The sequence below is a fragment of the Rissa tridactyla genome, chromosome 8 (genome assembly GCF_028500815.1).
Source record: "Rissa tridactyla isolate bRisTri1 chromosome 8, bRisTri1.patW.cur.20221130, whole genome shotgun sequence".
In the NCBI taxonomy this organism is placed as follows: Eukaryota; Metazoa; Chordata; class Aves; order Charadriiformes; family Laridae; genus Rissa; species Rissa tridactyla.
The window spans coordinates 7821356-7848166 of record NC_071473.1 but is presented as its reverse complement, the minus strand read 5'-3'; the positions used below and the strand labels follow the sequence as shown (position 1 = coordinate 7848166).

At 53.3% G+C, this 26811-nt stretch overlaps 1 protein-coding gene across 3 annotated transcripts in view; it reads right to left on the bottom strand.

The window, feature by feature from the left end:
• Positions 1-3096: 3096 nt before the first annotated feature.
• The window catches only part of PRKCB (protein kinase C beta), a 143205-nt gene continuing 119490 nt past the window's right edge, over positions 3097-26811 (bottom strand). The window contains exons 15-18 of one of the 3 annotated variants that reach the window (XR_008468087.1): positions 26482-26589; positions 19913-20053; positions 7237-9794; positions 5880-6903 (exon numbers count right to left, since the gene is read on the bottom strand). Coding sequence is in view for 2 of the 3 variants with exons in the window: in XM_054212126.1 (XP_054068101.1) it covers positions 9636-9794; positions 19913-20053; positions 26482-26589 (408 nt within the window). In the remaining variant the exon portion in view is untranslated. Of the gene's footprint in view, positions 4351-5879; positions 6904-7232; positions 9795-19912; positions 20054-26481; positions 26590-26811 lie in introns of those variants that run through there. The other 2 variants (XM_054212127.1, XM_054212126.1) reach the window with 2 other exon arrangements.

Sequence of the window (26811 nt, the reverse complement as noted above, 5' to 3'; positions counted from 1 at the left end):
ATAATCATCAGGGCGTATCTACTGCCCAGAGCGCTCGCTCATCTTCCCATCTTCGAGATGACCTGTACGGGTTGGCCACTATGCAAACTTGCATTTATTTATTAAATGGACTGAATGGATCAATAATTCCTTTGGTGACGGCTCTCTTCTCAAGAGAAGGCTGCTCAGATGTCCAGCCAGAGGAGACATGAGCAGGAGCAGCAGCAGGTCCCCCTCGCCATGCGCAAATGGCAGCGCGTTGGGGCAGTCCCCTGGCACCCACGGGCCGAGAGCAGCTACGTTTGGGTCACCGACAGCCCGGGCACGGACAAACCTCGATAGTGTAATGGCTGGGTTGGGACCAGCTGTGTCCCAAAAAGCCATACGCAGCTGCAGGACAGCAGAGTCGGAGCGGATTGGGGTTTCCAATCCCCCCTCGCCTGCCTACAGCCCCCGCAGCCCTCGGCAGCGCCCTGCAGACCACTAGGACCAGGCAACACCTCAGGCTGAGCCCAAGCAGCCAGCCCTGCCTCTGCCCTTCACTTCAGGCAGGTCCTTGCTCAGGGTCTCCTCCATTCCCTTTGCTCCTCCGCTGTCCCCGTGCTCTCCAGCACCGCTCCGTCGCCGCGGGCCCCCGGCAGCCTCCCCACTGCCCAAGCTGGGCAGCGCTTTACACCAGGAATGAAGGTGGCCTGGAGAAACAGCCGCAGTCCTCTCACCTTTTCTTTGGCAAAATGTCCAAGTGAAAGGCTAGGGCATGCCCAGGGAGCACTGGCGTTCGCAGCCCGAACATCCCTACAGACAGGAATGGGAATCTGCTCCTGCGCTACGGCATCCTGGTGTATTTCCTAATGCCGGTGCTGGGAAAGAAATCCTTAGCTAGCGGGTAAATGCAAGCAGTTATTTCTTCACCTCCAGGAGCCTCAAGCCTTCCTGCCCCATGTCTTCTTCACACAGCATGCCATCTCCTTTGCAAAGCCCCCGCTGCTGCTCGGCCCCCCCGGCTGGGTGCAGGAGCCGTGCAGGTTCTGCTGCCCCCAGCAGCCGCCCACCAGCAGACATGGGACAACCACAGCCCCTGGGGGTGGGGAACACGACTGTCTAATCCATCCCGCCCCACCGGGAAACCACCTGAGGAGCCTGAACTCCACTTACCTGCAGCGTTCAGGTGTAATCCAGCCCGGGGGTGGGGGGGAAGAATCAGGCTTTGCCATCGTTTGAAGGCGTCCTGCCTCTCTGGTCCCTCCTCCTGCCTTACCTGGGGAGATGCAAGGCTCCGAGTCCCACCCCACCACCTCCAGACCCCACTGCCCATCGCACCGCAGCCAGGGTGCTCAGCCTGGGACACTGGCCTTGCCGCTAAACCCCCTGCAGCAGGCAGGCGAGTGGTCAGGGTGCATCCCGCAAGCCCCGGGGGATTTTTCTCTCCTCTGCAGCTGCAGGCTGAGATGCATCCTCTGTCCCCTCGCTGAGCACCCTCCTCCTGCCTCACCCGCTGCTCGCCCACGCTGTCCCCTTGTCCCCTGGCCCTGCACTGCTGCACACGGCGGTGGGTGCACTGCGGGCTGGCAGCGCGCTCGTATCGGTTTATTGGGCTTTATCCGTGCATCAGAGCACCCGGGGACTGACTAAGGGGGCTCTCCTGGAGCCTCTCAGCTCTGAGCATCTTCCCGAAGCGCTGCTTTCCCTGCTTTCCCCATCCAATAGTGAAGATTAAATCATCAAATTACAGCAAACGGTGAGTCAACCACTGTCACTCTGCCCTTCCTTGGAAGAGTTCGTACAAATCTCAATGTCTGCGCAGGGCCCGGCATAGCCCATTTTCCATTTCTCCGCAGAAGAAACAGGTCATCTGGAAATGAACCCTGAAATAAGAGTTTTGCAAGTAGCAGAATGGACAACGTCAGAAACGCTCAAGGTACGAGTCCTGCTGAACAGGACCTAGCCTTTGCCAAGCTCTCCCTGGAGCACGGATCTTAACCCTGCAGATCCTGAAGATGCCACCGGAGCTGCCTGGTGGCAGAACTGAGCATGGCCGTGTGCCAGCGCGGCTTCCCGCGGGGCCGCGTCCGAGGCTGCCTGGCTTGCTCGGTGGTCCAGCAACACCTGCTCCATGCAGAAGTGTCACCCCGACACATACGAGTCCCAAACAGAAAAGACGTAATTCCCCACCCCCCCCTCCCACAGCGGCCCCTGCGTGTAACCGCGTCCCCGGGGTGTCCCCTGGCATGGGAGACCTTACAGCAGCATCCTGGCCAGACCCCGGGAGCGGCTTCAGAGCCGAGGATACGGAAATTAAAAACATTCACCACTGAAGTAATACTAATTCTGCAGCAACAGGTTTGAAAGTTACGGTAACGTACATGCTCTGAACATCAGCTGTGGTCTGCAGAGGATGGCGAGACATCTTCTGAAACGTGTGCTGGACTTACGAGAACCCTCATCAGAAACCAGCCCCGCGCTCGAAGGCTTCCCTGGGCTTCGTCTGATGCAGCGTGTCTCATAAACCCTCTCGTCAATCTGGCACAATTTGCAGTTTTTCTGGGGTTTGTTTTGTTTTCCTCCAGCCCAGGTCGGTACCTGAGACGAGGGACTCCCAGCCCACATCCCCCGCACGCACTGCCTGCAATTTAACAACGGGACGAGGACACCCGGCCACCCGCTCCCCGGGCAGGCGGGACATCAGCTTTAGCTGCTAGCAGCCTTTTTTCCTCAATGAATCATTAAAAGAAGAAAAGAATTTCAAAAGGTAGATAAGAGTCTGATGTTTATAAAAGATCTACAAACCACAATTTCCTTTATAGGATTCCTCGTGATTCATAAAATTCCACCCCCATTTTCCCCTATAGGCGTGGAGTAAAGTGTATTTACATTAGAATTGGTCGTGGTTCAGAAAATATACATATCGGGGGGGGGGGATGGGTTGCAAATCAACCAAACTGGTATGTAATAAGAGGGATTACAGCCGGTGACCCAAAGGATGCTCATGCTCGGGGCTCACCCTGCTGCGAACCCAATGGCGAGCGAGAGTCGCCACCCGGATGCTGACGGGCAGCTCCTGCCCGCCCCTGCCCGCCCCTGCCTGCCCCTGCCTGCCCCTGCCGGCACAGCGCGGCTCTGCCTTACAAACAGCCGCTGGAATTGTCTCTTCTGATTCAGAATTTTTGAAATGATGCAGAAGGTCCCGGGTGGCTGAATAAAACCCCCCAGGAATTTTGGCTGGAATCAGGTAAATCAAGACAGCTGTAAAATTCATGGGTGTCGAGCCTTTAAAATAATAGCAGAGGGTGTAAAGTAGAAAAGTTACCTCTATAAATAGCCCTCAGTACAGCCCTTTTGTAGCGGGCGTATTTTCAGTTGGTAAATTGTAAACCGAGACTATAAATGCGTTTTGTTTTGGTAGAATATTAATATCCTTTACAGAGCTGTTAAATTTCGACAGTGTCTTGTGAAAAAAACAGGAGAAAGATTTATGAGAGTGCTGATAGAGTGTATCAAAACTGCAAACTGTTCCAGATGCTAAAAAAAAAATAAAATAAAAAAAAAAAATCCCACCTCTCACTTAGAAAAAGATTTGCTCTGATTTACAAGAACTGGCATGGAATTCGTTTGGAGTCTTAATGCCTGAGTGTAGGAAAAGGCCGTATGGCGAGGCGCGGGCTTGCGGGAGGCGAGGGAGGAAGACGGCTTCGGTGAGCCAGGCTGACGGTATATACAATGCCTTTAAAAATATAGGTCTATAAGCAGACTTTTCCACACTGATCAAATGTATCCATGTCTTGAACAAAAGGCTCCTCTAAGACAAGCTCACAGCCATCGCAAGCTTCAGCACAACGGTTTAAGATATCAACCATGCTTAGCATTCAACAGAAACGGTTTGTGAGTAGCTAGGGTCACTGGAATCTCAGCATCCCATTTCAAAAATTACAAGGACTGCAGCAATTTGGTATATTTCTGTTTAAAAACTCTATTAGTCACCACCAACTATAGTTCCTAGAAGTATTACTGACTGTTAACTCGAACCCCAAACATCTCCAGCTAGGGAAACCAAGCTAGCAAGTGACACAGACATAGGAAGGCCTCCTAAAACAAGCGGTCGGCGTGTTTCGCATGAGGGTATGTATGTCTGCACTGCTAATCCCGGAAGACTAGTGTCGGTATGTACAAGGCGATCTGGAGTTTCGGACTGCGAGGAGAGGGCGGGCGGTGGTGCCGCGACTACACGTTAATGACAAACTCGGGGTTAGTGTAGGAGAATCCAGCAAACTCGTTCTGGTCCAAGTTCATGATGAAGAGTTTGTCCGTGGGCGTGAGCTCCACCGGCTGCCGGGTGAACTCTTTGTCGAAGTTGGAAGTGTCTCGTTTGTCTTTCTGTTAAACGGAAAGCACAGAGTTAAATGCGGTTAAAGGGGGGAGCACGAGCGAGCGAACGGCGGCTGCACCCAAGGGCGCGTGGCCGGGAGAGCTCTGCTGTCCCCAGGGGAGCTCTGCTGTCCCCGGGCTTCGTCCCCGGCACTCCAGATCTCCACACCAGTTTCTAAAGCCACCGCTGCCGAGGAGCACACCCCCAGCCAGGCTGCGGCAGCCCCTGTACAAGAGAAGCAACCCCACACCGTGGGCAAGAAGACAAGAACAGGAGTTTAACGCCTTGAAACACGCAACCGGACAGTAAAGAGACAGGATGAGAGCACGGGGAGGGCTGCGGTGCTCCCGGGCCGAGCATCCCTCCTCTCCTGGCCGCTGCGGGAGAGAGCAACAGAGCAGTATCTCAGCATGCGAAACCATCGCTGCAAGCAGTCACAACGCACGGGAGGAAGGAGCCTGGAGGAAGCAACATGCCTCGAAATGGAAGTAAACATTCAATACAATTTCAAAATTTGCACAAAACAATCAGCTGTAAGAGCTCCTTTTGCTTTAAGCTTGATTACTTTTTTTTTTTTTTTTTAATTATGCTATAATATGGCATTGACCAACACAGTGTTTTATTGATTTGAGGATGTGATTTGCTCCAGGGTTGGGTATAGAAAATATACAGTAGTTACAAACCTCAAAGAATGAAAATTCCACGTATGCAACCCCTTATCATTTTAATTTTATAAGAAGAGCAACTGTGCAGCTACATCCAGCCCAAAAAAAAAGAAAAAAACAAAGTAAGTTATTGTCTCGATTAGCGCTGCTAACCTGCTATTGGCACCGCAGAGCCCACCAGGTGGGAACGCTCGGGCCATTTTTATAAATGTGTGTGTATCAGAGATTGCCCAATTAAGGCATCTTCTGGCTGCGGGAGGTTATGGTGCCTCGGCTGAATGGGAAACCGGAGTACTGAAGACACAATATAAGAACCCAGGATCCTTCATCAGTAAAGAAAGCCGGCGGAGGGATGCCCCGCTGCCCGCCGTGCGGCAGCGGTGTGAGCAGCAGGGCAGCCCGCGGGCCGGGAACCTGTTCTGCTTCATCGCGGTAACAAAGCGAGCAGGGACAAAAGACTTTCCCCATCTCTTCTTCCGTGTCTTTATGTAGGAGCTGGAATGCGAGTAGCTCCCAGCGCTTCCAACCACCAGCACAGGCTGTGCACAGGGCTGGGATGCTGCCGGGGGGCGGCGGGTGGGAGACCCGCAGCATGGCCCCGGGGCCGGACGAGCCTCATCGCAGAGCACTGCGCTTCCCACCGCTTTTCTGGTTTTACTGGCAGCCACCTCCGTGCCCTGACTCTGTGCTGGAGGTGACCTTCCTGAGGGGTAACTGTGGGGGACCCCGCCGTGCTCACGCCTGCCGCTCCATCACTGACACACGCGTGCCACCAGCCGTGGGAGGGACCGCGCGGGACCCATCTGCACCCCCGCCCCGCTCCTCCCTCCCGCCGCGGCCGTCCTCCCCGCTGATCTCTACTGATGGAGCACCTGGCGGGTGATGTGTCGTGTCCTCAATGCAGCACCTCTTGTCTCACCAGCTGCCACCATCCAGGGACACTGGGGCAGAGCCATCAGTACCTTCACACCTCGAGCCAGAACGTGGGCAGAATACGGCCAAGAGGCAGGTCCTCCCTGCTCTCCTCCTGCCAGCCCGGCCAGGCCAGGAGCACCACATCTCAACTGCAGCCGGATCGAGCCTCTGGAGATGAGCCCCGATGCCAGCAGTGGACCAGGACCTCCACAGCCGCTTGGAGACTCCACTTGCTGCAGGAGGCATCCCGTTGGGACAGCTTCAGCCTTGGGGAAGGAAGACCGGAGGGGAAAGGGAGCCAAGGACGGCTGAGAGGAGACGAATAAAAACAGGGCTGGAGCTCAAGGATCACAGAGAGAAAGGCCAGGAGAAGAGCCAGGACGCGGCTGTCCTGTCAAGCGGTGGTGTCACTGATGTCCCAACCTGCTGGTTCCTGCGGGTCCCAGCCTGTCCCCAAGCAGGAGCTGGGTCTCTGTCTTCGCTTTCAGATAGTGACACTTGGGAGGTGGCAGAGTCCCCACAGGGCTCCCCTCCCCAACACAGAGGAGGAAGAAGAGACGAAATGGGGGCACAGAGAAGGAGTGGGGAAGAACAGACCGGCTGAAGGAGCCAACTTCAGGTGCAGAGTTCTGCCAGGCAAAGGGTGAAGCGGTTGAAATGCAAGTGTAAGCCCACCTTGATGGAAGGCAGCATCCCTCCTGGGATGAGAGGGACCGGCGTGGAGCTACAGAAGAGCAGAGGCACGGCCCTTCGCTGACAAGAGGCTGTTCCAAAGTGGTTGTACAGGGGCTCTTCTCTTGCAGTCCCAGCACGTGCAGAAGGAAGGAGCTGACGGTGGCACCAGGCTCCTGCCCCGCTCTCGGAGGGACGCTGAGCCAACCAAATGGTTCCTGAAGGCCGCATCCACCCGAACCAACGTGTGCCAAGACAACACTGCCCTGCTGAGCCAGGAGCTTCTCCCGAGCAGGAATGTGTGGGATGCTGCAAAGAGGAATGAAATGTCCGCATTTGCTGCCGGCGCCAATGGCCATCGCAGTCCCCAGCCCTTTGGAATGGCCTCTGCTGATGGCACCAGAGAGGACAAGCGCTCAGCCTGGGAGCCCTCAGGTGAGCAAAATCTGCTGCTTTTTGGCAGCAGAAAGCTCTGGCCAAGGTGCGATGTGCCCGGGAGGGGGCTCAGGGCAGCCCAGCTCCCCCTGCCCCACGTCCTCCGGCAGCTTCCCCCTCCCACCCCTCCAGGGGCCGGCCAGGAAAGCGCAGCACCAGGAGGGCCTGGCCGCGAGCACAGCAAAGCAAGGTTTGCCAATTCCTTACCTTGAATTTTGTCTGAAATTGGTAGCAATTTGGCCTCTGTCAAAGATGATGAATAGCCTGGGAGCGGGCAGGGAACGGCTACGTGGATCTGGTAAACAGAGAGAGGGGAAGGCAGGGGAAATTCAAGGCTGAAAACACCTCCAGCAAAGGGCTAATTGACTCTGGGAGGTGACAAGGAGCACGGGAGGGACGGCGTGGCAGAGGCACCCTGGGCTACCACTGCCCAGGGCAGTGGCCTGCAGGGCACGTCTGGCCCAGAACAGGATTTGTGCCTGGACCAGAGAGGACAAGGATGGCCATCCTCCCCGGCCACCGCCTCCGAGCCCCTTCTCCGCGGCAGAGGAAGCCGGGGAGCAGCTGCTGCCGTCGGTGCCGCCGTTCGATGCCTTGCAGAAGAATCCTGCAGCGTTCAGAACCGCAGTAATTCGGCAGAAGCAGATTTCCAGAGACAGACGGGAAAGTCTGCGTGCGCTCCGGAGAAGGGAGGTTAACAGGAACCTGTAATCCCTCTTTAGCTGAAACTGCCAATTGCTTTTAACAACTGCTCCTCCGAGAGCGCCCGGGCAGGGCGATGAGTCACCGACACACGGCGCTGCCTCCGACAGCCTCTGCAGTCTCCAGAAATCCGAAGCGCATACCGCAGTCCTCTCTGTTCAAGGCATTTTAAAGAGATCCCCAAGCGGCAGAGCTCTGCTCGCCTCGGCAGCGCCCTGCGGGAGAGCTGTCCCGACACCTCAAACCATCCTTCCTCCAAGGGACACCGGGCAGAAACTCCTTTCCCTGTTGACGTCCGAGCGAGCAGGGTGGCCGGCTGCACAGCACGAACTGGTGCAGGGGACGCGCAGGCGTTTTGCTCTCCGCTTAGAAGATGCTTCCAGTCCGTCGCACCTCGGTTTGGGGACAAACGCTGCAGAGGACGAATGTGCCATGGCTCCGACGGCGGTGCGGGAGGATGAGCTGCAGGACGCTCCCCTCCACGCGGGAGGATGGTGTGGGCTGCTGCCTGCGCTGCTGCCTGCGCTGGTGTCCCGGGCAGCTCTGGGGACCCGCTGTGCCCCCAAGCCGGCATCCCCAAGGAGCCAGGGCAAATTCCAGCCCCGACTCTCAGCGCTCCTGGCACCTCTGAGCCCAGAACCGTAGAAACTCATTATTGGCAAACACATGCAGGTTTCTTTGACATTATTTCTCACTTTTTATTTTATAATCAGCATCGGGGGAAAAAAAAAAAAAAAAAAATTGGCACATTACAACTTAAAGCAGATTGATACAGTGACAGCCCACGAACATCTGCAGAATAGTATAAAAAGAAGCTGCATGATTGTTATTGTTTCAAGAGAAATTCATCCTTCCTGAAACCTTTTCTTTGATGCCAGAAACAAAACTTCGGCTATTTAAATATCTAGCGGCATTTTTTAAAAGTAGGACTAATAGTTGAAACGAGTTTCTTTACAAGCTTCATAACAGAATTCACAATACTGTTCAAAGTTAAATAGCATCCCATTTGTGTTAATACCATTTTTTGGACACATTTAAAGCGCAGGTAACAAACTCAATCGCTTTGGCATTTGAAAAAGAAAAAAAAAAAGAAAAAGTTTTGCTATGAGAACCGATGTTGCGTGGTGTTTACTAGGGTGACCATGGATTTGAAAGCGTCTGCAACAGCTCTTTCAAATTTCCCGTTTACAACTGGATAGGCTTTCTTTTGATTTAAAAAGTGCTCCTTCGAAACCGCGCAATCAGGAGAAATCTTTGCAAACGGCAGACCTGGCTTCCCCAGTAATTTATCATTGCTGCTGAAGACCCAGCGCAGAGAACCACGGCTGCCCCAAGCTGCATGTACGAGCCTACGGCGGCAAAGGGCCCTGCGGTGGGGTTCAACGAACAGCGGGACAGAGCTACAAAAAAAAAAAAGCCAGAATCGGCATTTCAGCTCTCCGGAGCTTGGTTTTGGGAGGAGCTGAGAGGCTCAGCCGGCAGCACCCCCGCTGCGGGGTGCGCGGGGCAAAGGATTCATAATATCACTTGCTTGCCACTAAGGCTAGGAAAGCTAAATATTACATTTTCATGATTATATTAAAAGACTAGGGGAGAGCAGGAATCAAAGCACGTGCTGAAGAGACTTCTCCTAACTGTCACGGCCCTCGCCTCTCCATTTGGCCTCTGTTAGCCAATGAACTTTTCATTTTCTACAAATAAAATGTCATTAAGCACTACAAATGTGCTTTGCACATCACCCAGCCTTCAGGCATGCCCCAAATCATGTGAAGACACTTCTGGCTTTGAAATATGGTCACTCTAGTAGTAGGATACTAAAGAAAAACCATGAATGCAAGTTTTGCAATGGAAAATGTCACCACAACTGGATGATAGGGATGCAGGGATGAGATCTACACAGCTACTTAGCTCTTGGCTTCGGGTTTAAAAAACTCAGAGTTAACAAAGGAAAATCCTTCGAATTCTGACTGGTCAATGTTCCTGATGACTTCCTGGTCAGGAGGTGTTAAGACGGGTGGATGGCGAGTGAAAAACCGGTCGAAGTTTTCAGCATTGCGTCCGCACTATGAGAGGGGAAGAAAAGAACGTATGGTGGGTGGAGAAAGAAGCGCGCCCAGCCTCGCCGCGCGCCGCCGCTTGTCTCGGTGCAGCAATGTCAGAAAAAGAAAAAGGTGCAAAATATGTATGAGCTTTGGTTAGTTGCAAGGCGATGTTACCTCATGGCGCAGCCCAAGAGGCCGGCCAAACCCTCCGGCTGCGCCATGGCAAGTAATTGCAGGAGAGGAATGAGATGGGAGCGCAATTACTTGCTGTCGGTCCCTGCCTACACGCAGCACTGCACCTTCTCTGTGGCTATGCCACGCACACAGTGGCTTCTTCTGGAACATCCCTACGGCTTCACCTGCTCCGTCATCCCTCCTTTCCCGGGGGCGGGCAGTTTTTGTCATGCCCGCACTGCTTGGAGGCTTCTCTCTGCGCCTGCCCAAGGACAGGGCTTCTCGCCTTCCACAGAGCTCTTGTAAACTGCCGCTGGCTGAATGCTTAATGCAGGCACTCGTGCCTGGGAATTTCCAGGGCTGCTCTGTACCTTCCCGACAGGTCAGACCCTGACGGTCCCCCCTGGTGCACGGCCAAGGCAAGCGGGAGCTGGGGCACCGGGATGCTCCTGGCTGCCAGCTTTCTGCTGCGTGGCGGCCGGGCTCTCCGCACGGCATCCCCAGAGCTCGCCACTGCAACCGGACAAGGCTGGCTATCCCTAAAAAAACCTGCTCACAGCGACCTTTTCCTCTCTTGCCCCCAAAGGCAGCTAACGACAACCCTATTTCAGGCAGGGCAGGAGGCCAAGAGCACTGATGAGCTCTCTGCAGCCAGCAAAACCAGACAAGAGAAGAAACCAAAAGCTCTAGAGTCTGGGCAAACACCTCCCTGGCTGGCACGGCACTGCAGGGCAGGCAAACAGGGGGTCTGGAAAGCCCCCGGGAGCACCGGACCCTCACGGAGGGTCAGCATCCCTCGCTGCGGGGCTGCCATGGGGCAGAGGATCCGTCTGGCTGAGCTGCAGTCCCTGCAGCGAGGCGGTGAGGTCGGGAGCAGGGAGACGTGCCAAATGCCTTATTTAATTTTCTTAGCAATCAAAACAAGGGTCCTGTAACTTCCCCTGCTGCAAGCGATGATTTAATATAATAATAATAGCAATAGCTAATAACAGGTGGATACCGGGTCACTGCAGCAGCTACAAATTGTGCTCAATTACCAGCTATCACACGCACGTCACATCCCTGTGAACTGCACGTAGTGACTTTGCTCTAACAGCTGGCGAACTCCCCCTCCTATCGGAGCCGCCACACAGCCGATGCTCTCCCTGCTCCCTTTTCTCCCAAGAGATGCAGAAGCCAGCACCTCTCAGTCCCTCAGTTTTCTCTCCTCCCGTTTCCCCGTGGAGAACATAGGTCTCGAGTGCTGGGACAAGTTTTCCTGGTATTTCACTTTCATTTGCTAAGGAAACAGATTTACATTTTTAATAAACGGCAGACTAAATATAATAAAATATTGAAGACAAATACATGTAAATGTCAACATTTCCCAGTTCCTTCCTCTGCCAGAGAGGAGGTTTCAGGGAAGACAACGTGAACGTCCATCAGCCTCCAACGGCACATTCCTTTGGCAGCTCTTGTACGTTCTTACAGCACCAAGTGAGACACTTCTTATCCCCAAGCCTCTAAAACCAGTTCAATGGGTAACGTTTGAGTTGATTTAACTCTAGCTACAGCCGCACTGACCGCCTGCCCCTCCAGCCTCGCAGCCCATCCTTCCACACCATCGTACCTCTCATATTTTGTAAGGCAACGTCTTAACCTACAGCACATTTCTCATCTGGATTTGCCAAGCTTCTGCTCCCAAACGCGTCTCCCGCCCACCACCATGAGCTCAGCACGGTTTCCAGCTCAGCACCCAAACTTACTCAGAGAGCTCGGAGGCACCTTCCCCCCCCTGCATCTCTTCTGGGCCGCCGTGGTCACACATGTGCCGCGGCATCAGCCCCGGTGAACGCAGCTCCTGCCTCTGGCCCACGGCTGAGCCCAGGCAAGAGCAGACGCCGCTCTCGGTGTGGTAGGTTACAACGCGGTTTGCTCTTTTTCGATTATTTTGATGCAAAAATGAGGTGGTGCCACGCAGGGGAGGAGTGAGGCAAAAAAAAAACAACCAAAGACAAACAAAACCCCTCCAAACCAAACATGCAAACGCAGTGTGAACCAGTTCACCAGAGGGTACTGAAGATGAGGGCTTCCCAAAACGAGCCTGAGAAGCCTTTTCATGCGGCCTATGAAGAGCATTGTGTTGGTGAGGGAGAACCTGCCCCAGTCGCCCTCGGCCGTGGTCCCAGCACGATGCCGTCCCCATCGCGGCCCTCCAGGAACGACTTTTTGGAAATCCCTGGTTTCAAGCACAGAGACCCAAATGGAAAACGACCTCTCCAAAGAAAGGGAAAGGGTCCCTGCACCAGAAAACACAGAGCCCAGGTCAAATTAACAACAGAAACCCAGTAAGGAGCTGGAGAATGAAGACACAAGCGCGGCAAGCAGGCTGGCAGGCACACAGCTTGTTAGCTACTCTCGACAAAAAGCCCGAGTTCCTGTACCTTGCCAATCCCTGACTGCTGTATGGACCCCATCCTGAGGCAATTCTCCACATTTTTTCTTCTCTCCGAGCACCTGATTGCTGGGAGCAGCAGGCGGGTGCGAACTAAGAGGGATGTGCCCATCTCCTGGGCAGGTGGAGGCTCCGCATCACACGAAGAAGGGGCCAAACGGGGACCTTCTGGTTTACCTTCCCCTCTCGGTTACTCCAGCTGTCTCCGCGCTCCCCTCCGCAGCTCTGGCCTGATCCCAGCCCGCTGTCTCTGCCGAGCTGGGGAGCAGCCCCCGGCCGTGCTCGGGGACAGAGGGAGGGCAGACGAGTCCCCAGGTCCCTCCCCTGGGGACGCTCAGACCAGGCACCGTGTGGCCAGAGGGCTCAGAGGCTTCGAGATGCCCCCTCTCCAGAGCAGCAGGGCAGCAGCGAGGTTCACAGATGTCCCCAAACGAAAGGCAAGGTTATCTCCAGACGAGCTGATAATTCCCACCGTGAGGAATCTGACCAAGACCTGGCACAGCTCCAGTTTTTTGGGAGGAGCTGGTCGCTGCTCCAGACCACGTAACCAAGCACAGCTTTAGAGTCTCGCGAAAGTATGTTTTAGATGTTTGACCAGTCAGCGTCAGCCAAATGCCCTCCTGAAAGCCATCATATTAACATCACAATAGAAAATAAATTCCCCAAATTGAAGTTGCCGGTTCCACAAAGCCTGGAAGCTAAAGTCATGAAACAAAGAGACCAGGGGCTTTTCTAGGCCACGTTGTCACTAGTCTCCCCCCTCGGCGCCGAGATAAAACAAACTATGAGCAAGATTACCGGCAAAATCTGCAGTGCTTAAGGTTATCAGTGCAGTAACACATAACCATATCAGGGTTTACCTACTGATCAGCTGCTCACCTGCAGATTCTATCAGCTCCCAATATACAGCGAAAGCCTTACGGCGCTTTGAAAATACAGCTGTCACTGCCTATTAGCTGCATGAGATCTTGGTGGAGACACGCAAGGCAGTTCACGTGAAACGTCTGACAGCACAAGCCTCCTTTTTTGCTACAAAGAAATGTGCTGTCTCTTAAAAAAAAAAATCAAAAAAAAAAATCAAACAAGAGCAACCCCATCAAAGATTTAAAAACTAATCCTTGTGAAATGCTTCCACTTATTGGGACAGAAAATACAAATATATTTTTAATATGTATATTGGCAAGGGATAATTCCCATCATAATGCAATAAGGCAAGAAAACGTGGATGTAAAATTTTAAAAGTTGCATCTATCCATAGCATTTAATGCCCGGCTTTGTGAAGTTTGCAGACTTTCTGTTCAGATGCATAAGAACTTGTCCCGGTCAGCAAACCAATCAGCGTTTCCTCCTCTTTGGGAACTTTCACGTAGATAAAATACATACTTTAAGGCTGGAAATTGTCTTTGGGTTTACAGGAGTCACATCCAAGCCCAAACCCAAGGTCTAAAGGCTGTGACCTGCATCTCTGCTGTCCTGCACCTACAGTCCGAGCTGCCCCCGTGATGCCGCAGGCAGCCACCGGCTCTTGGGAATGCGGCAGGTTTTATTCCAGTGGCCAAGGCCCAACAGTGCTGGAGTTTCAGACACAAGGTCTGGTGCGATCAGAGAGAGCAACAAGGATCCACGCCGCTCTGGATGGCAAACGGTTGCTATCTGCAGGAGCACCATCTTTAAAGCTTCCGAAATTAAGCTCCTCATTAAAGGATGGGAGACACGCCGTATGAATTTTTACATTTATCTACAGCCACGTTGTGAAAAATCTGCCTCATTTTAGGACTATATTAACGTACAGGCATCACTCCATCCTGACTGATGAAAGGGGGAGAGTGGGAATTTATCTTACATAAATCCCCAATGTGTCCTGTCTAATATTTATAGCCAGCACAGAATGACTTTTTTTTTTCTGGCTGCAGAAATAAAACTGTCAGCTTAAAAGATAGCCTTTTTATTTTATCAGTTTCTAGCTTGATTTCAAATAGAGACAAAAGGCATAATAAAATATTTTCCATTGATCCCTGAGACACAATCAAAGATCATAAAAAGCCGAGGATGGCTGTTCTCCTGCTGCGACGGAGCCCTTGCTCCCCGCGCCGAGGAGAAGCGGTGGGCTGAACACGCCCCCCATTTCCCAGTTTTTTGGCCCAAAACAGTGGTACAGCCCCAATCCCGCCAGCATTGCTGGCTTGGGCAAGCCTGACCTTCCCAGTGCTGCTCCAGGTTAAAAACCTGGCTCCTTGCCCAGGGGAGGATGAGGGCTCTGGGACACTTCTGGCAACAGATGCATGGCGTTTGGGGGAATTTGGGTCACAGCGTGAACCTGGGGCCACACCAAGGGCCCCTTTGTGCTGGTCAGGGGCAACGACGGTGCTTTTCATTCATAAGTGTCTGGTTAATGACCCCAAAGCGCAGCTGAGGATGCTCCAGCGCACGCTCATCCTGGCTCCAGGCAAAGGCTGGGAGCGTTCCCTGCGAGGGTTTTCTGATGTCGGACCCTGGCTTTCATCTCTCCCCTGTGAACAAAGCCAAGTTTCTGCCCAATACGCTGAAAATACTGGCTGAATAATCAGAGGGGAATCTCAGAGAAAGGCTTTACAGGACCCTGAGGCTACGGGAGCAAATCTTGTCTCAATTACGAGAGGAGATGTTTAACCTTAATGCATTCGGCCGCCTCCCCACGGCCCGCTCCCACCCACTGTTGGCCCCCTCAGTCCTTAAATCTCATCTAATTAGGAAATTACTTACGCAAACATCTGAACTCACCTTGTAAAGGCTGAAAATAAGGCTACAAAAATGCACATGCAGGGGAACCGGAGTTTTTACAAATCCGGGCCTATAAATGGCATTTCAATATTAATTACTTCGGTGCAGTTAGAGGAAACTTAATTTATGTAATTAAAAATTATTAGATTAAAGGCATTTTTTCTTAAACCCCTGTCCTGTTGCGAGCAATCCTGTGCTCTGCCGTGTGATTTCAATGCTTTCAAAATGAGGAGACTTTTCAAATCACTAGGCTTTTTGTAAAGTAAAGGAGTAATTAGATACCAAAAACAATAATTATCTCAATGAGAGACAGAGAAAGCAGGCAAGTGTAAATACAATTCCCAGGGTAAATGCAGACCCACGAAAGGAATTGTTATGCAGGAGCCAAAGCACGGAGCAGCCAAGCACAGCCCCATGTCAAACCCGCTGAGTTTCTGCGCAGCAAAGACAACCCAGACCCTGATCTGTCTCGTTACCGTCTCCGTGATAAAGGTTAATCAAGCACAAAGCATGTAGCAACACATGAGCTCTTGGGAATTTATTTTCCGCTCCGGGGATGTAACACCCAAGGCAGGCAGAGGGCTGAAGCGTCCGTTTCTCTGCTAGTGTAAAATGCCGCAGGTTTCTGCAAAGTGATGATAAAATCAGGGAATGTGATGTGAAGCCCTTCCCGGCAAGAAGCCGCTGGGAAGGCACGGAGAACCCTCCGTTGTACCCACCCTCACTACCTGCAGAGATGGCAAAACAAATCACAGAAACGTGGCAAAAAAAGCGTGGGTGCTACAGAAGAGATAACTAGCAACCATGCTTCTGCGGAGACTGGGTGCGGATGGGGACTGCTCCAGCGGGGAGAGGTGCGGAGGCAGGATGCGAGCTGCCCACCCGCCTGCTCTGGAATGGGACCCTAATGACACCTTCTGATAAGCAGAATTGGTTACTGTGATGCTAAAGGCAATCTGGGCCGGGCTCTGTTCGCCCCCGACTTGTGCTCGGGGGGCTGAAGCGCTCCAGCACTTACGTGGTGCTGCAGCACGGGAAGGCTGGGGGATGAGAAGCTCAACATGAGCCAGCAATGCACACTTGCAGCCCAGAAAGCCAACCGCATCCTGGGCTGCATCAAAAGAAGCGTGGCCAGCAGGGCGAGGGAGGGGATTCTGCCCCTCTACTCTGCTCTGGTGAGACCCCACCTGGAGTACCGTGTCCAGCTCTGGAGCCCTCAGCACAAGAAGGACATGGACCTGTTGGAATGGGTCCAGCAGAGGGCCACAAAGATGCCCTGAGGGCTGGAGCACCTCTGCTACGAGGACAGGCTGAGAGAGTGGGGGTTGTTCAGCCTGGAGAAGAGAAGGCTCCGCGGAGACCTTAGAGCCCATTCCAGTGTCTGAAGGGGCTACAGGAGAGATGGGGAGGGACTCTTGATCGGGGAGTGTAATGATAGGACATGGGGCAACGGCTTCAAACTGAAAGAAGGTAGATTTAGATTGGATATTAGGAAGAAATTCTTGACTGTGAGGGTGGTGAGGCACTGGAACAGGTTGCCCAGAGAAGCTGTGGCTGCCTCATCCCTGAAGGTGTTCAAGGCCAGGCTGGACGGGGCTTGGAGCAACCTGGTCTGGTGGGAGGTGTCCCTGCCCAGGGCAGGGGGGTTGGAACTAGATGGTCTTTAAGGTCCCTTCCAACCCAAACCTTTCTATGATTTGGGGGCAGATACCGAGCCCACATTTGCGTATTATTCTGTATTTTGAAACTTTGGTTTGCAGAAAATCTCTGTAACCTTATCTTTACAGAAGCTAATTTAGAAAAAAAAAAAAAATTAAAAAAATAGACTTAAGCCAAGGTAAAGAGGCAGGCTAGCGCAAATCCCCTGCTCCAGCAGGCGCTCAAGCCCCGCATGAACGGCTGAAGGTCAGAAGCAGTACGCAGCGTCTTTCCTCGTGACCCACCCAAGCACATTGTGAAGGTGCCCAAACCCGGATTTTCATTTCTGTGCCGCTCTGATCTGCGCTCACAGCTGGCATGAAAGGAGCAGCCTTTTCCAGCACAGACGCGCTGCTGTTGAAATATCAGCTATCAGCAGGCACCTGAGTTGTCTTAATCCTACCTAAATCCGAAATCTACTGCGCCTACCTTTCTATTAATCTTCCTGTCCTATCAAACGGTGAATTTTCCCCAGCGCCAGCCGTTAGGTGAGATGCGACAGACGGCGGCTTACCGTCCCCCTTCCAAAGTCCGGCATCAAAAGGATTTTTAAGGACATAAGACATTTAAAGCAGGGCAAAATTTGCACTTTTTAAAACATAAAACCGGTAAGAAAGCACTTTTGGCAGAATTCAATTGTATTTTTAACTGTAAAACACCAAATAACAAATAATGCTATGTCGCAAGCCATGGCAAAGAGCAGCACTGGGGATCTGCTCAGGAGGAAAGGGCAGACGTAGAGGAGGGACGCGGCAACCACTTCGTTAGCAAACGAACACAGAGGAGTTACGGATTTCAGGAGAAATGGGCCCTTGCAGAATAAGACCCCCGCAGCCCCGGTGCCTGCTCGGCCCTCCTGACGGGCTCCAGGCGTGGAGCAGGGTCTTCCCTGCGGCTGGAGCTCACAGCCCACCCCGTCTCATGTCTAGCTTCCTTTACACAAAGGTTGGATCCCAGCCTAAGCCAGCAAATCATGGTTCGTACAAACAGCCCCAAATACTTTAGCACTATTGTACTTTGATATCAAAGTGAATGCCCTCCTGGTAATGCCCTTCCTCCACGGTCTAATGGCTTGAAGATGCCATTCCTTCCCAGGGAAAGGAGAGCAGGCAGCGATTCAGATCTCTGTGCTAGCATCACCAGCCACCTGGAGCTCCACGTTTCTGAGGCAGGCAAGGAGAATGGGACATTTTTCTCTGTGCTGATGCAGAGGGCAGCCCGAGACCACACGGCACAGAAGCAGCTCTGGGCCGCGCACACGGAAGCGAAAGGCTCTGAGGAGGGTACCCCACAGCTTCCCGCACAGGCATCACTGCGCAGGAGTTACCTTTGTAAAAATATTTGTCTGAAATTAAAATACGCGGTGCCGAGCGCACGTGGGGCTTCGCTGGCCGACCTGGGGCTAGGAGCAGACCTCCTGGCCGGCAGCCATGCTGGATGCCAGGATGGAGATGCGGCTGCAGAGGCTCCCACCAGCCCCAGCTAATGGGCGGTTTATTCATATTGGATCAGTCAAGCAAGGAGCTGTGGAAGGGAAAAGGGTGCTAGAGCAGAGGCATTCAGAGGGAGGAGGGCTAAAGGAGCCAAGCACCCTACGCCACAGGGGCTCCCACTCCACGTTTTCCCTGAAAGCGGAGTTTTTCCAAGCACTGAAAGGATCCCTTAAAGAGAACAGGTTTACTGTCAAGCAGAAGAAAAGCAGATGTGTCCAGGGTTGTTAAGGGGAGCAGGGAAGCAAGGAAGGCTCAGCAAGGCTCAGTTAAACACATGGAGCATCCCTGGACTCTGAGTTGTGATCCAGGATGATGGATTAAGAGAGCGCGCAATGTCCCCACCTTGATCACTGGGCATAAATATCAGTCCATATCAGCCACGTAAACCAGATTTAACTTTGGATTCACAGTTTTCTGCAAAACACCAGCGCTCAACCAGGGCACAGCAGCTAACAGGCATGCAGGAGGTGGGAACATACAAATAAGACCATGTCTTAAGGAACCGGGACCACAGTGGAGAGACTCAGGCATAGCTGTGACCCTGGAGTCCCAACAGTGGCAAAGAGAAATCCAGGGAGAGATGTCCCTGTCCCCGAGCCTACGTGGTCACTGCTGCCTGTGCACCCTCTCTTGGGAAGGGCAGAGAACCCAGAGGCAGCAAACGGAGGTGCCTGGGGCATACGGAGCAGCCCGAGCCCCGCAGCCCACGGGCTCCTGCCCTCGCGCAGCTTCACACAACCCCCGTAGGCAGCAGGCGATGAAACCTGCGCCGTGGCTCCGGCTGCACCCCTGCCCTGGCACCGGCATCGCACGGACAGAAGTCACCGCAAAGATGGCCAGAGCAAGGAGCAGTCAAGTAGCCTCATCTTTTTTGACAAACAGCTTTCGGGTGACTTATGTCCCCACCTCAGTCTCGCTGCTGGCAGCTTATCTCCCCCTACAGCCGTGTGCGCCACGAGCCTCGCGCTCCCAGCACGCGCCAGCAGCGCCCAGCTCAGAGCAAGGCAGAGGCGACAGAGAGCAGCCAGGTTCTCCTCGGGGCAGGGCTCCTCTCCACCCGCCAGCCAGCCTCCAGCCTTCCGCCGCTGCACCTTGGAGAGAAACTGTTGAGTGAAATAACAGCTCCATTGCCCATTCAGGCAGACTAGGGTGCTGAGCTAGATGTTGAAATAAAGTTTAGATTTTTTTTAAAAAAAAAAAAAAAAAAAAAAAAGGAAAGAAAAGAGAGACCTGTTCAGCTTAAGAAGAAAGGAGGGAAAAAAAAACCAACAGAAAGACTGACCCCTGGGATAACAAACAGACAGAACTGCGACACAGTTAAATCCGGGAGCTAAACGCGTCGTGTTTCTACCCCTGCAAGCCAGAGGGAGACAAGGCGTCCAAGAGTTCTCCTGTCACAGCAGTGGTTTGACACGTGCCACCAACTTCTAAGCAGGCAGAGACACGCTGCGGGCAGGAGGAGCAGCACCTGCGTGTACGGCCCTGCGTGTGCCCCCCCCGAGCACGAGAGACTGTGCAGGAGAGAACCGGCGTGGGGGAGCGCGGGAGGGGAGGAACACGCGTCACGCAGCCACACTTACAGCCTTTGGCTTGAAGGGGGGCTGGATCTCCTTGCGCTCCAGCTTATCCCAGTCGATGTAGCGGAAGAACGCGTGCTCCTTGATGTCCCGCTCACCTTCTGGGCCGCATCCCAGTCGCTTGGCAGGGTGCTTGGTCATCAGCTTGGGGAGAGGAAGAGAAGAAACAGTCACGGAGTGGCCAACTGCTTCACAAAACATCCACTTTGAGATGTCCCCAGGGTGCTGCAATGCCCGGCTGGGCAGCCTGCACCACACGGCCAGTGCCCCGGGACACCCTGCGTCAGTGCCCGGACCCCAAGAGGGGCTCCCACCTCCTCTCCCAGCTTTTGGTGCTCAAAAGCGAAAAGAGAGAAAAAAGAGAGAAGCAGGAGCCGCTCTCGGGACAGGGAAGGCTGGCAATGGCTTACAACAGCAGCCTAAGCAGATCACAAGTGCATGGCTACTGGGTGGGATAAGCACGTCCCCTTTTCCTCTGGGAATGAAATTGGTTCACCAAGAAATACCGTCAGGGTGCTGGTAGACCCCGCACCGCTGCAGTCTCAGCAGCTACAACGGGGGCAGCAGGATGCACGAAAAGCTGCTTGGCAGTCCCTTGGCTTGGTAGCAAACTTCTCAGCATCCGCGTAATTAATTTCAAAGGCCACTGCCCATTGAACAATCTGCCCTCAGAAACTTTCATTAGCCCTGGAAGCAGAACCTCCACTTCTCTGGAGTTGCGGCAGCTCAAACAAGAGGCGTATTTCTAATGAAAGAGTCAATTTTGAGAAAACAAGCACAAGCAGTCCATTAACGTTGTTTATCATCTAAACTTCTCCTCTTCACTGGCTCAATAAGAAAAGTGAAATGGGCCACGGGAATTAAGGGAGGCTGTACAAACATTAATATCCTGGGGGCATTGTTTGAGCTGTGTTTGGAGATCAGATGGAGATTCCAGAGATTTGTAAGACGTTGATAAGCACGGAGAATATGAACTGTACACCTGCAACAAAAGGACTACTTTATTAAAAGCCGGGCAGTTAAAACTGACCCGGGAGCTGAGCAGAGGTTGCAGCAAGCCTGACTCTGTCTCCTGGGGCTGTAGGTTTGCAGGAGACCCCCACTGCCCTCCTGGGACCCCCTGGAGGGCACAGAGCAGCTCTGCAGGGAGGTGGTAACGCTCCGACCGGAGAGCTGAGGAACCTCCCCAACCCTTCTGTTGAGACTCTTGACCCCTGAAAGACGAGGTTTTTATACGCAAGCATCTTCTGGCAAAAATAAATACACCAGCCCAAGCCCCCGCCAGGTCCCACGTCCAGGCAGAGCTCCTCTGCCCCAAGGTGTAAGTATTTTGACACAAGCCAGCCCTGCCATTCACGACTGCACAAAACAAACTTGCTCAGGGAAGCTGATCTTTAAAAGGAATGCTACAACGGGGAGCTGAAAGCAAGGAAAAGCCTCCAAAAAAAAAAATCTCAAAATAAAAAAGAAAAACAAACCCACAACCTACAAATGTGAAGCAAGAGCGGAGCTGCTAACCACTCTGCTAGCAAATGGCACTACACCCATGGCCAGCCAGCTGCGAAGGCAACCTGCAGCGGAAGGACTGATGGAGCGAGGCTTCCTCCAACCAGCAGCACCCCCTGGAAAGCCCATCTGCAGACAGCAAAGGCCCACCAGGCTTCCCAAGCTGGACAAGTGATTTTCCAGATGGTGAGACCTGCCTCTCCTCAGGGCAAGGACGTGACCGGCATCACTATCAGCCTTGCAGAGCCCGTCTCCGTGCGAGGAATCCCGCTGGAGCTGCTGCCGGGGGGGGCTGGAGAGGGAGGGCCATGGGGGTGCGAGGTGGCAGCAAAGACAAAAGCAAGATTTTTTTTCTAACTGGTGCTTAACTTTTTGGGGTAAATAATACAGTTTCCTTCAGTATCGCAGCATGCAGCCCTTTATAAAAATAATAAACCCCAGTGTAAGAAGACAAGATGGAAGATGCTACATGTCTCGGTCTCTTGAATGAGCGTGGTGGCCGCCCGGACAAGCAGGAGGGACTGGATCCAGCGCCGTTGTCCCCTGCCAGCAGAGGGGAGCGGTGCCACCAGGCGCTGCGGGCAGGTGGCCCTGGCAGGCAGGAGCCCCACCGCAGGCTCGGGGTCCTCCCGGTGCCGAGGCAGCACAGCGAGGCGGGCGACATGCCATCCCTCAGTGCCACCGGGCAGCTTTCACACCACCCTCGGCACAGGGACAGGGCGAAGCTGTGTCCCCCTGAACCTCACTGATCCTCGGCTTTCACTCCATCCACTTCAAGCTGAGTCGGGTTCAGCTAAATAAGAGGATCTTTGCATCTCCTCGCCAGGCTCCGGACAGCATCCCGGCAATTCAATCAGATCCCACTTAGCTGTGCTAAAGCGGGGGAATAAAAAGCATCCTTGCGACTCAATCAGGTTTTCCTAAGGCAAGTCTCCGACAACAATGTGAGAGCCTGAAATGTGCTAATAAACTGATTTAGTGATTTGGCTGGCGCGTCAAATGGCTTAGTTTGCATCCAGCAGACAGGAAAAGAAATCTGCTCGTGGGTCTCTGCTGTGAAGCGCTGATCCAGAACGCACTGACACACCTCTGGCTCTTACTGCCAGAGGTCATTTTGGGCAAGGAGGGAAAGCAGGCCTGTGCCTGCAGGATCTGTGCCTCCGTGAACACTAAAGCTCATGGATGCCTGTGCATAAAATTCAGCTGGGAAAGCATCCGACAGAGCGAGCTGGAGAGATGTGCGGTCGCCCCTCTGCAAAGGTACGGTGCAGCCCCATGGAGGCTCTGAAGGTCGGTGGTGCTGGCGGGCCAGGCAGCTCGCTGCCCCATTCCCTTGCATCCCGGCCTGCTTCCCAGCTCCATCTGCCTCACGGAGACCCGCAGAGCTGCCGAGGCCGTGCCATGCTGGGGGTCCCCCTGCGTGGACCCTCCGCTGCGGGAGAGACTGATACCCCCCCTGCACCCAGTGAAAACATCTGCGACCCTGCTCGCATCTGCTGAACCTCAGCCACCGCGCTGCCCTGCAGGCACTCCAGACACACACGCCACCAAGAACAGGCTGTGCCCGTCTACTAATTAGCTTTTCCAGCCAGCGCCCAGGTTCTCACCTGCCGCTTTGTGCTGGAAGCTGTTATACACACACCTGCCCCCCAAACCGAAGCGTCGCCGTTAAACCCCCAGCCTCCTCTGCCGAACACAAATGCACATGAAATTCAGCAGCTCAGCCGATTAATGAATCATAAAAGATTTTCTACTTCACGTACCTGCCTGTAAAGCTAAACAGAGCTGTACTACAGTGCAGTTATTCAGTATTTTCACTATATGCATCCAGAAATTAAATTTTCTTGTTTTCCTATTGTGCTTTTACTCATGTGAGCATGAAGGCACCATCTGTTATTGATATATAGGACCCCATAAACATGCAGATTGATTCTCCTGGCTTACATAGGATAATCAGTTAGCTTTGTTTGTATTAAACAGGAACAAGTTGATTTAGTCCCCATACCAACGCAGTGAAACCCCTTCGGGCTTCGGCAAATAAGGAAGGATGCTTTAGACCAAATCACCTGTAACGGTATGTCTGATGTTTGGAGCTCAGATACAGGAAAGTCTGAGTCTGGACTCAACTGCTTTGCTAAAATGCAGCTTTATTTTTTGTCTCTGGAAGGCAAGAGGTCGCTGCGTGTTCGTGGGCTTCATTTAACAGATGATCTTTGTCCTTGTTCGACAAGACCACATGGCTTGCGGACAGTGGCCACCACCAGGACCTTCCCACCAGGGCACCGGCCCCTCCGTCGCACTGGCGCACAGCTGGGCACCTTCTGCGTGGCACAGCACATCCCGGCCCCATCCCAACCGCAGCCCGGCGTTTCAGCCGGAGCCAGAGGCAGCAAATCCCTCGGCACCCAGGAGTGCTCACCATGTGTGGCCCCAAAACGCTCCCACCTTCCAGCCGCCCTTTTCCTACCCGTGGCCACCGAGAGATGGGCACAGAGGTGCCTCCGGGAGGGCTGCAGCGCGGCACTAGGCAGCGATGATGTGCTTTTCCCAGGCAGCACCACCAGTGGAAACACCACGCAAAATACCTGTAAACTTTACTGCGGAAAACATGCCGTTTTATGCCTTTGCTACCAGGCAGGGATTAAAGAGGGAGCTTATACTCGCAGGCAATCCGTTCACCTGGAAAGGGCCGCTTTGCTCAGGCACAGTCAAACCCCTCCATATGGGACGGAAAACGGGTGATGGTTTGTGCCAGTGCCCATGTGCACGCACACACACACACGCCGTTCCACGGCTCTGAAACGGCTCCCGATAACCAAACCAGAGCTGAGGAGAGCACAGCCGAGCTACCTGCGCCACGCACACCGCAGCTCCGACAGCAGCCTTGGGAAGAAGATCCGAGCTGACAGCAGAGGAGGGAAATGCTCCATTTGATCCGCTAATTGATGCTGACTGTCGAGTCAAGGAGCTGTGTTCTGGTTAGCTCTCCATTTTGCTTCCCAGCCAACTATCTCTGATTAACGCTTGTTTCTTGGCTCGGGCCGATACAAGGCTTTCAGGATCAAATGCTTTTCATCTCCGAGCTGTGCAACAGTAAGTGATGACTGGCACCGGCATGCCGGAGTGAAACCGCGTGGGAACAACAAAATTGTTTTGGAGAGCATGGCAGTGAAATACCAAACCCTTCATATTTAAAAGCAGAGGCTTCTCCACCTGTTTGCTCTCTGGACTGATCTAAGGCTGGGTTTGCGCCCTCCTGGAAGACCTACCACGTACCAACACAAACAGCAATGCTCCAATGCCCCTGTGGTTAACTGAGACGGATTTTACTGTATTCCAAGGGAAAATGCAAATACTTTGTTTCCAGCCTACTGACGGTTCATAAATACCGCACATATCTTAAATTAAACTTTCTGGTGTAGCACTTTGGTGGCGGCAAAGGATGTCAGGAGTTTTTGTGCACTTCCCTCAAACAACAGTTGTACAAAGGGAACCACCACTTTGCTGCAAAAAAAAAAAAAAAAAAAAAACCACGACAAGAATTTATAAAGACCCAAGCTCTCCATGCATGGCTAAAGGTCCTCCCGTGCAGCCTCACGTTTCCAAGAGTGAGAAAAGCCATTACAGCTACACCCAGCAGACGTTTCAGTCATGGTTTCTTCTCATCTATTTACAGCATTCCCATTTTGACTGATGCAACAGCAAACAAAGCCGACAGTGAGATCCGTCCCTGCTCCAGCCTCCGCTGCCTCGCAAGCGCCGTTCCCTCGGGCACCGCGGGGATAATGATGTTCAGCATCACAGAGCATCTTCCCTCCCTCCTGCTCAGCCAGGGACACAGTGGACTTTCCCCTTATGTCCCAACCAACAGCAAGAGGAATGAGGGAGGGTGAGAAACTTGGTGGAAATTCTCCCTTTGACCACCAGTGTGGTTTCTGAACTCAGGACTCGATTTTATTACATTCTGCTGAAGGTGTGTGCCAGGTGGCCCGGACGGCATCCCCTCCCTGCGCCCCGTTCCAGGCGGCGAACAACCGCAGCAGCTTTTCCCCATGGGACAAGTGACTTCTCCTCTTTAACACCAGCTCTGAATCCCAGCAACACTGGAAAGGGGCTCTGAAATGCCGCAGTGGGAGCATTAAGCGCAAGACGTGTCATTTGTAGATAGAAACACTATTTTGAGATATAGAACATTCAGATATTTTAAATATTAACTATTAAAAGCAAACATTTTTTGAAGTCCTACACAAACACATATTTACAGCAGTGCTTGACACTGGCTGGCTGAGACGAGGCTCAGTCCCAAGCACTAACCATGCGCACAGCATCTGGACCCAGCCAGCCTTTATTCGTCACTACCCAAATTAATTCAGGCTGCATTTAAGCCTTGCCTAGGCCCAGTCCACAGGGAGCTCAGGGCACCGGGCAATGCAGAGCTCCACCGCAATTTAAGAGATAGGATAATGAAAACACTGCCCTGACCCGCCAGCACGGGACTGCAGGTGCCCCTGAAGGGCGACTCACCAGCGCTAAACGGAAACCGCTGCAGGAGGAAGGCTTTGCGTCTGATCTTAGGAAAACTACTTAGAAAGCACGTTCATTTTCTCTAGGCATCGTTTTGCTTTTCAGGCAAAGATGCATAAAGCTCCCCTGTCGTCACCTAACGGGGAAGACGGGTCGCTGGGCAGATGCCCTCAACTCCCACATCCCATCCAACACTCCCATTTTCTCTTGCCCTTCACCTGAGCAGAGACAGCCCAGCCCACAAGTCCTACCCGCGTAGCGTAACGGCACAGGAAGGATCTGGGTGTTGTTTTAAAATGTTTTTAGTACGTATACGCGAAGTAGTGCAAGTTGTGGTTCTAGGAGCAGAGAGGATGGAGTTTTGCCAGATTCCCCCCACGCTAGGAGGCTGCAGCCCAGAGCAGAGCGAGGAGGGCGAGGGGGATAAGGGGGACAAGGAGGGGTTTGGGTCCCCCGTGGGTGTAGGACTGCTGGAGGTGCACGGACAGCACTGCATCCACCGGCTGCGCTCCTCCCTCCTCCCAGAAACCAAAAACCCTTACCCCTTTGCAGATCGCCACTGCCTCCTTGGACATGGACTTGGGGTAGGCTACGTTGTGCTCCATGATGGACTGGAAGAGCTCGTCTTCATCCTCTCCCTCAAAGGGAGCCTAGAGCAAAGCAAACAGAGCTTCAGCGGCATTTCCTTGATCTTTGAGCCTCTGTTCGCTGATCCTCAGCCATGACGGCAGCCCCGTCTGCGGCGCGCGCTGACTCGTGGCTCAGCATCGCAGTCCCCGGGGCTGCGTCCACGGCTTCATCTCCAGCACCGAGGAGACGGCACCCCGCCGTGTGCCAGCAACAAAACAAATTACACATCGGCATATGTTCGC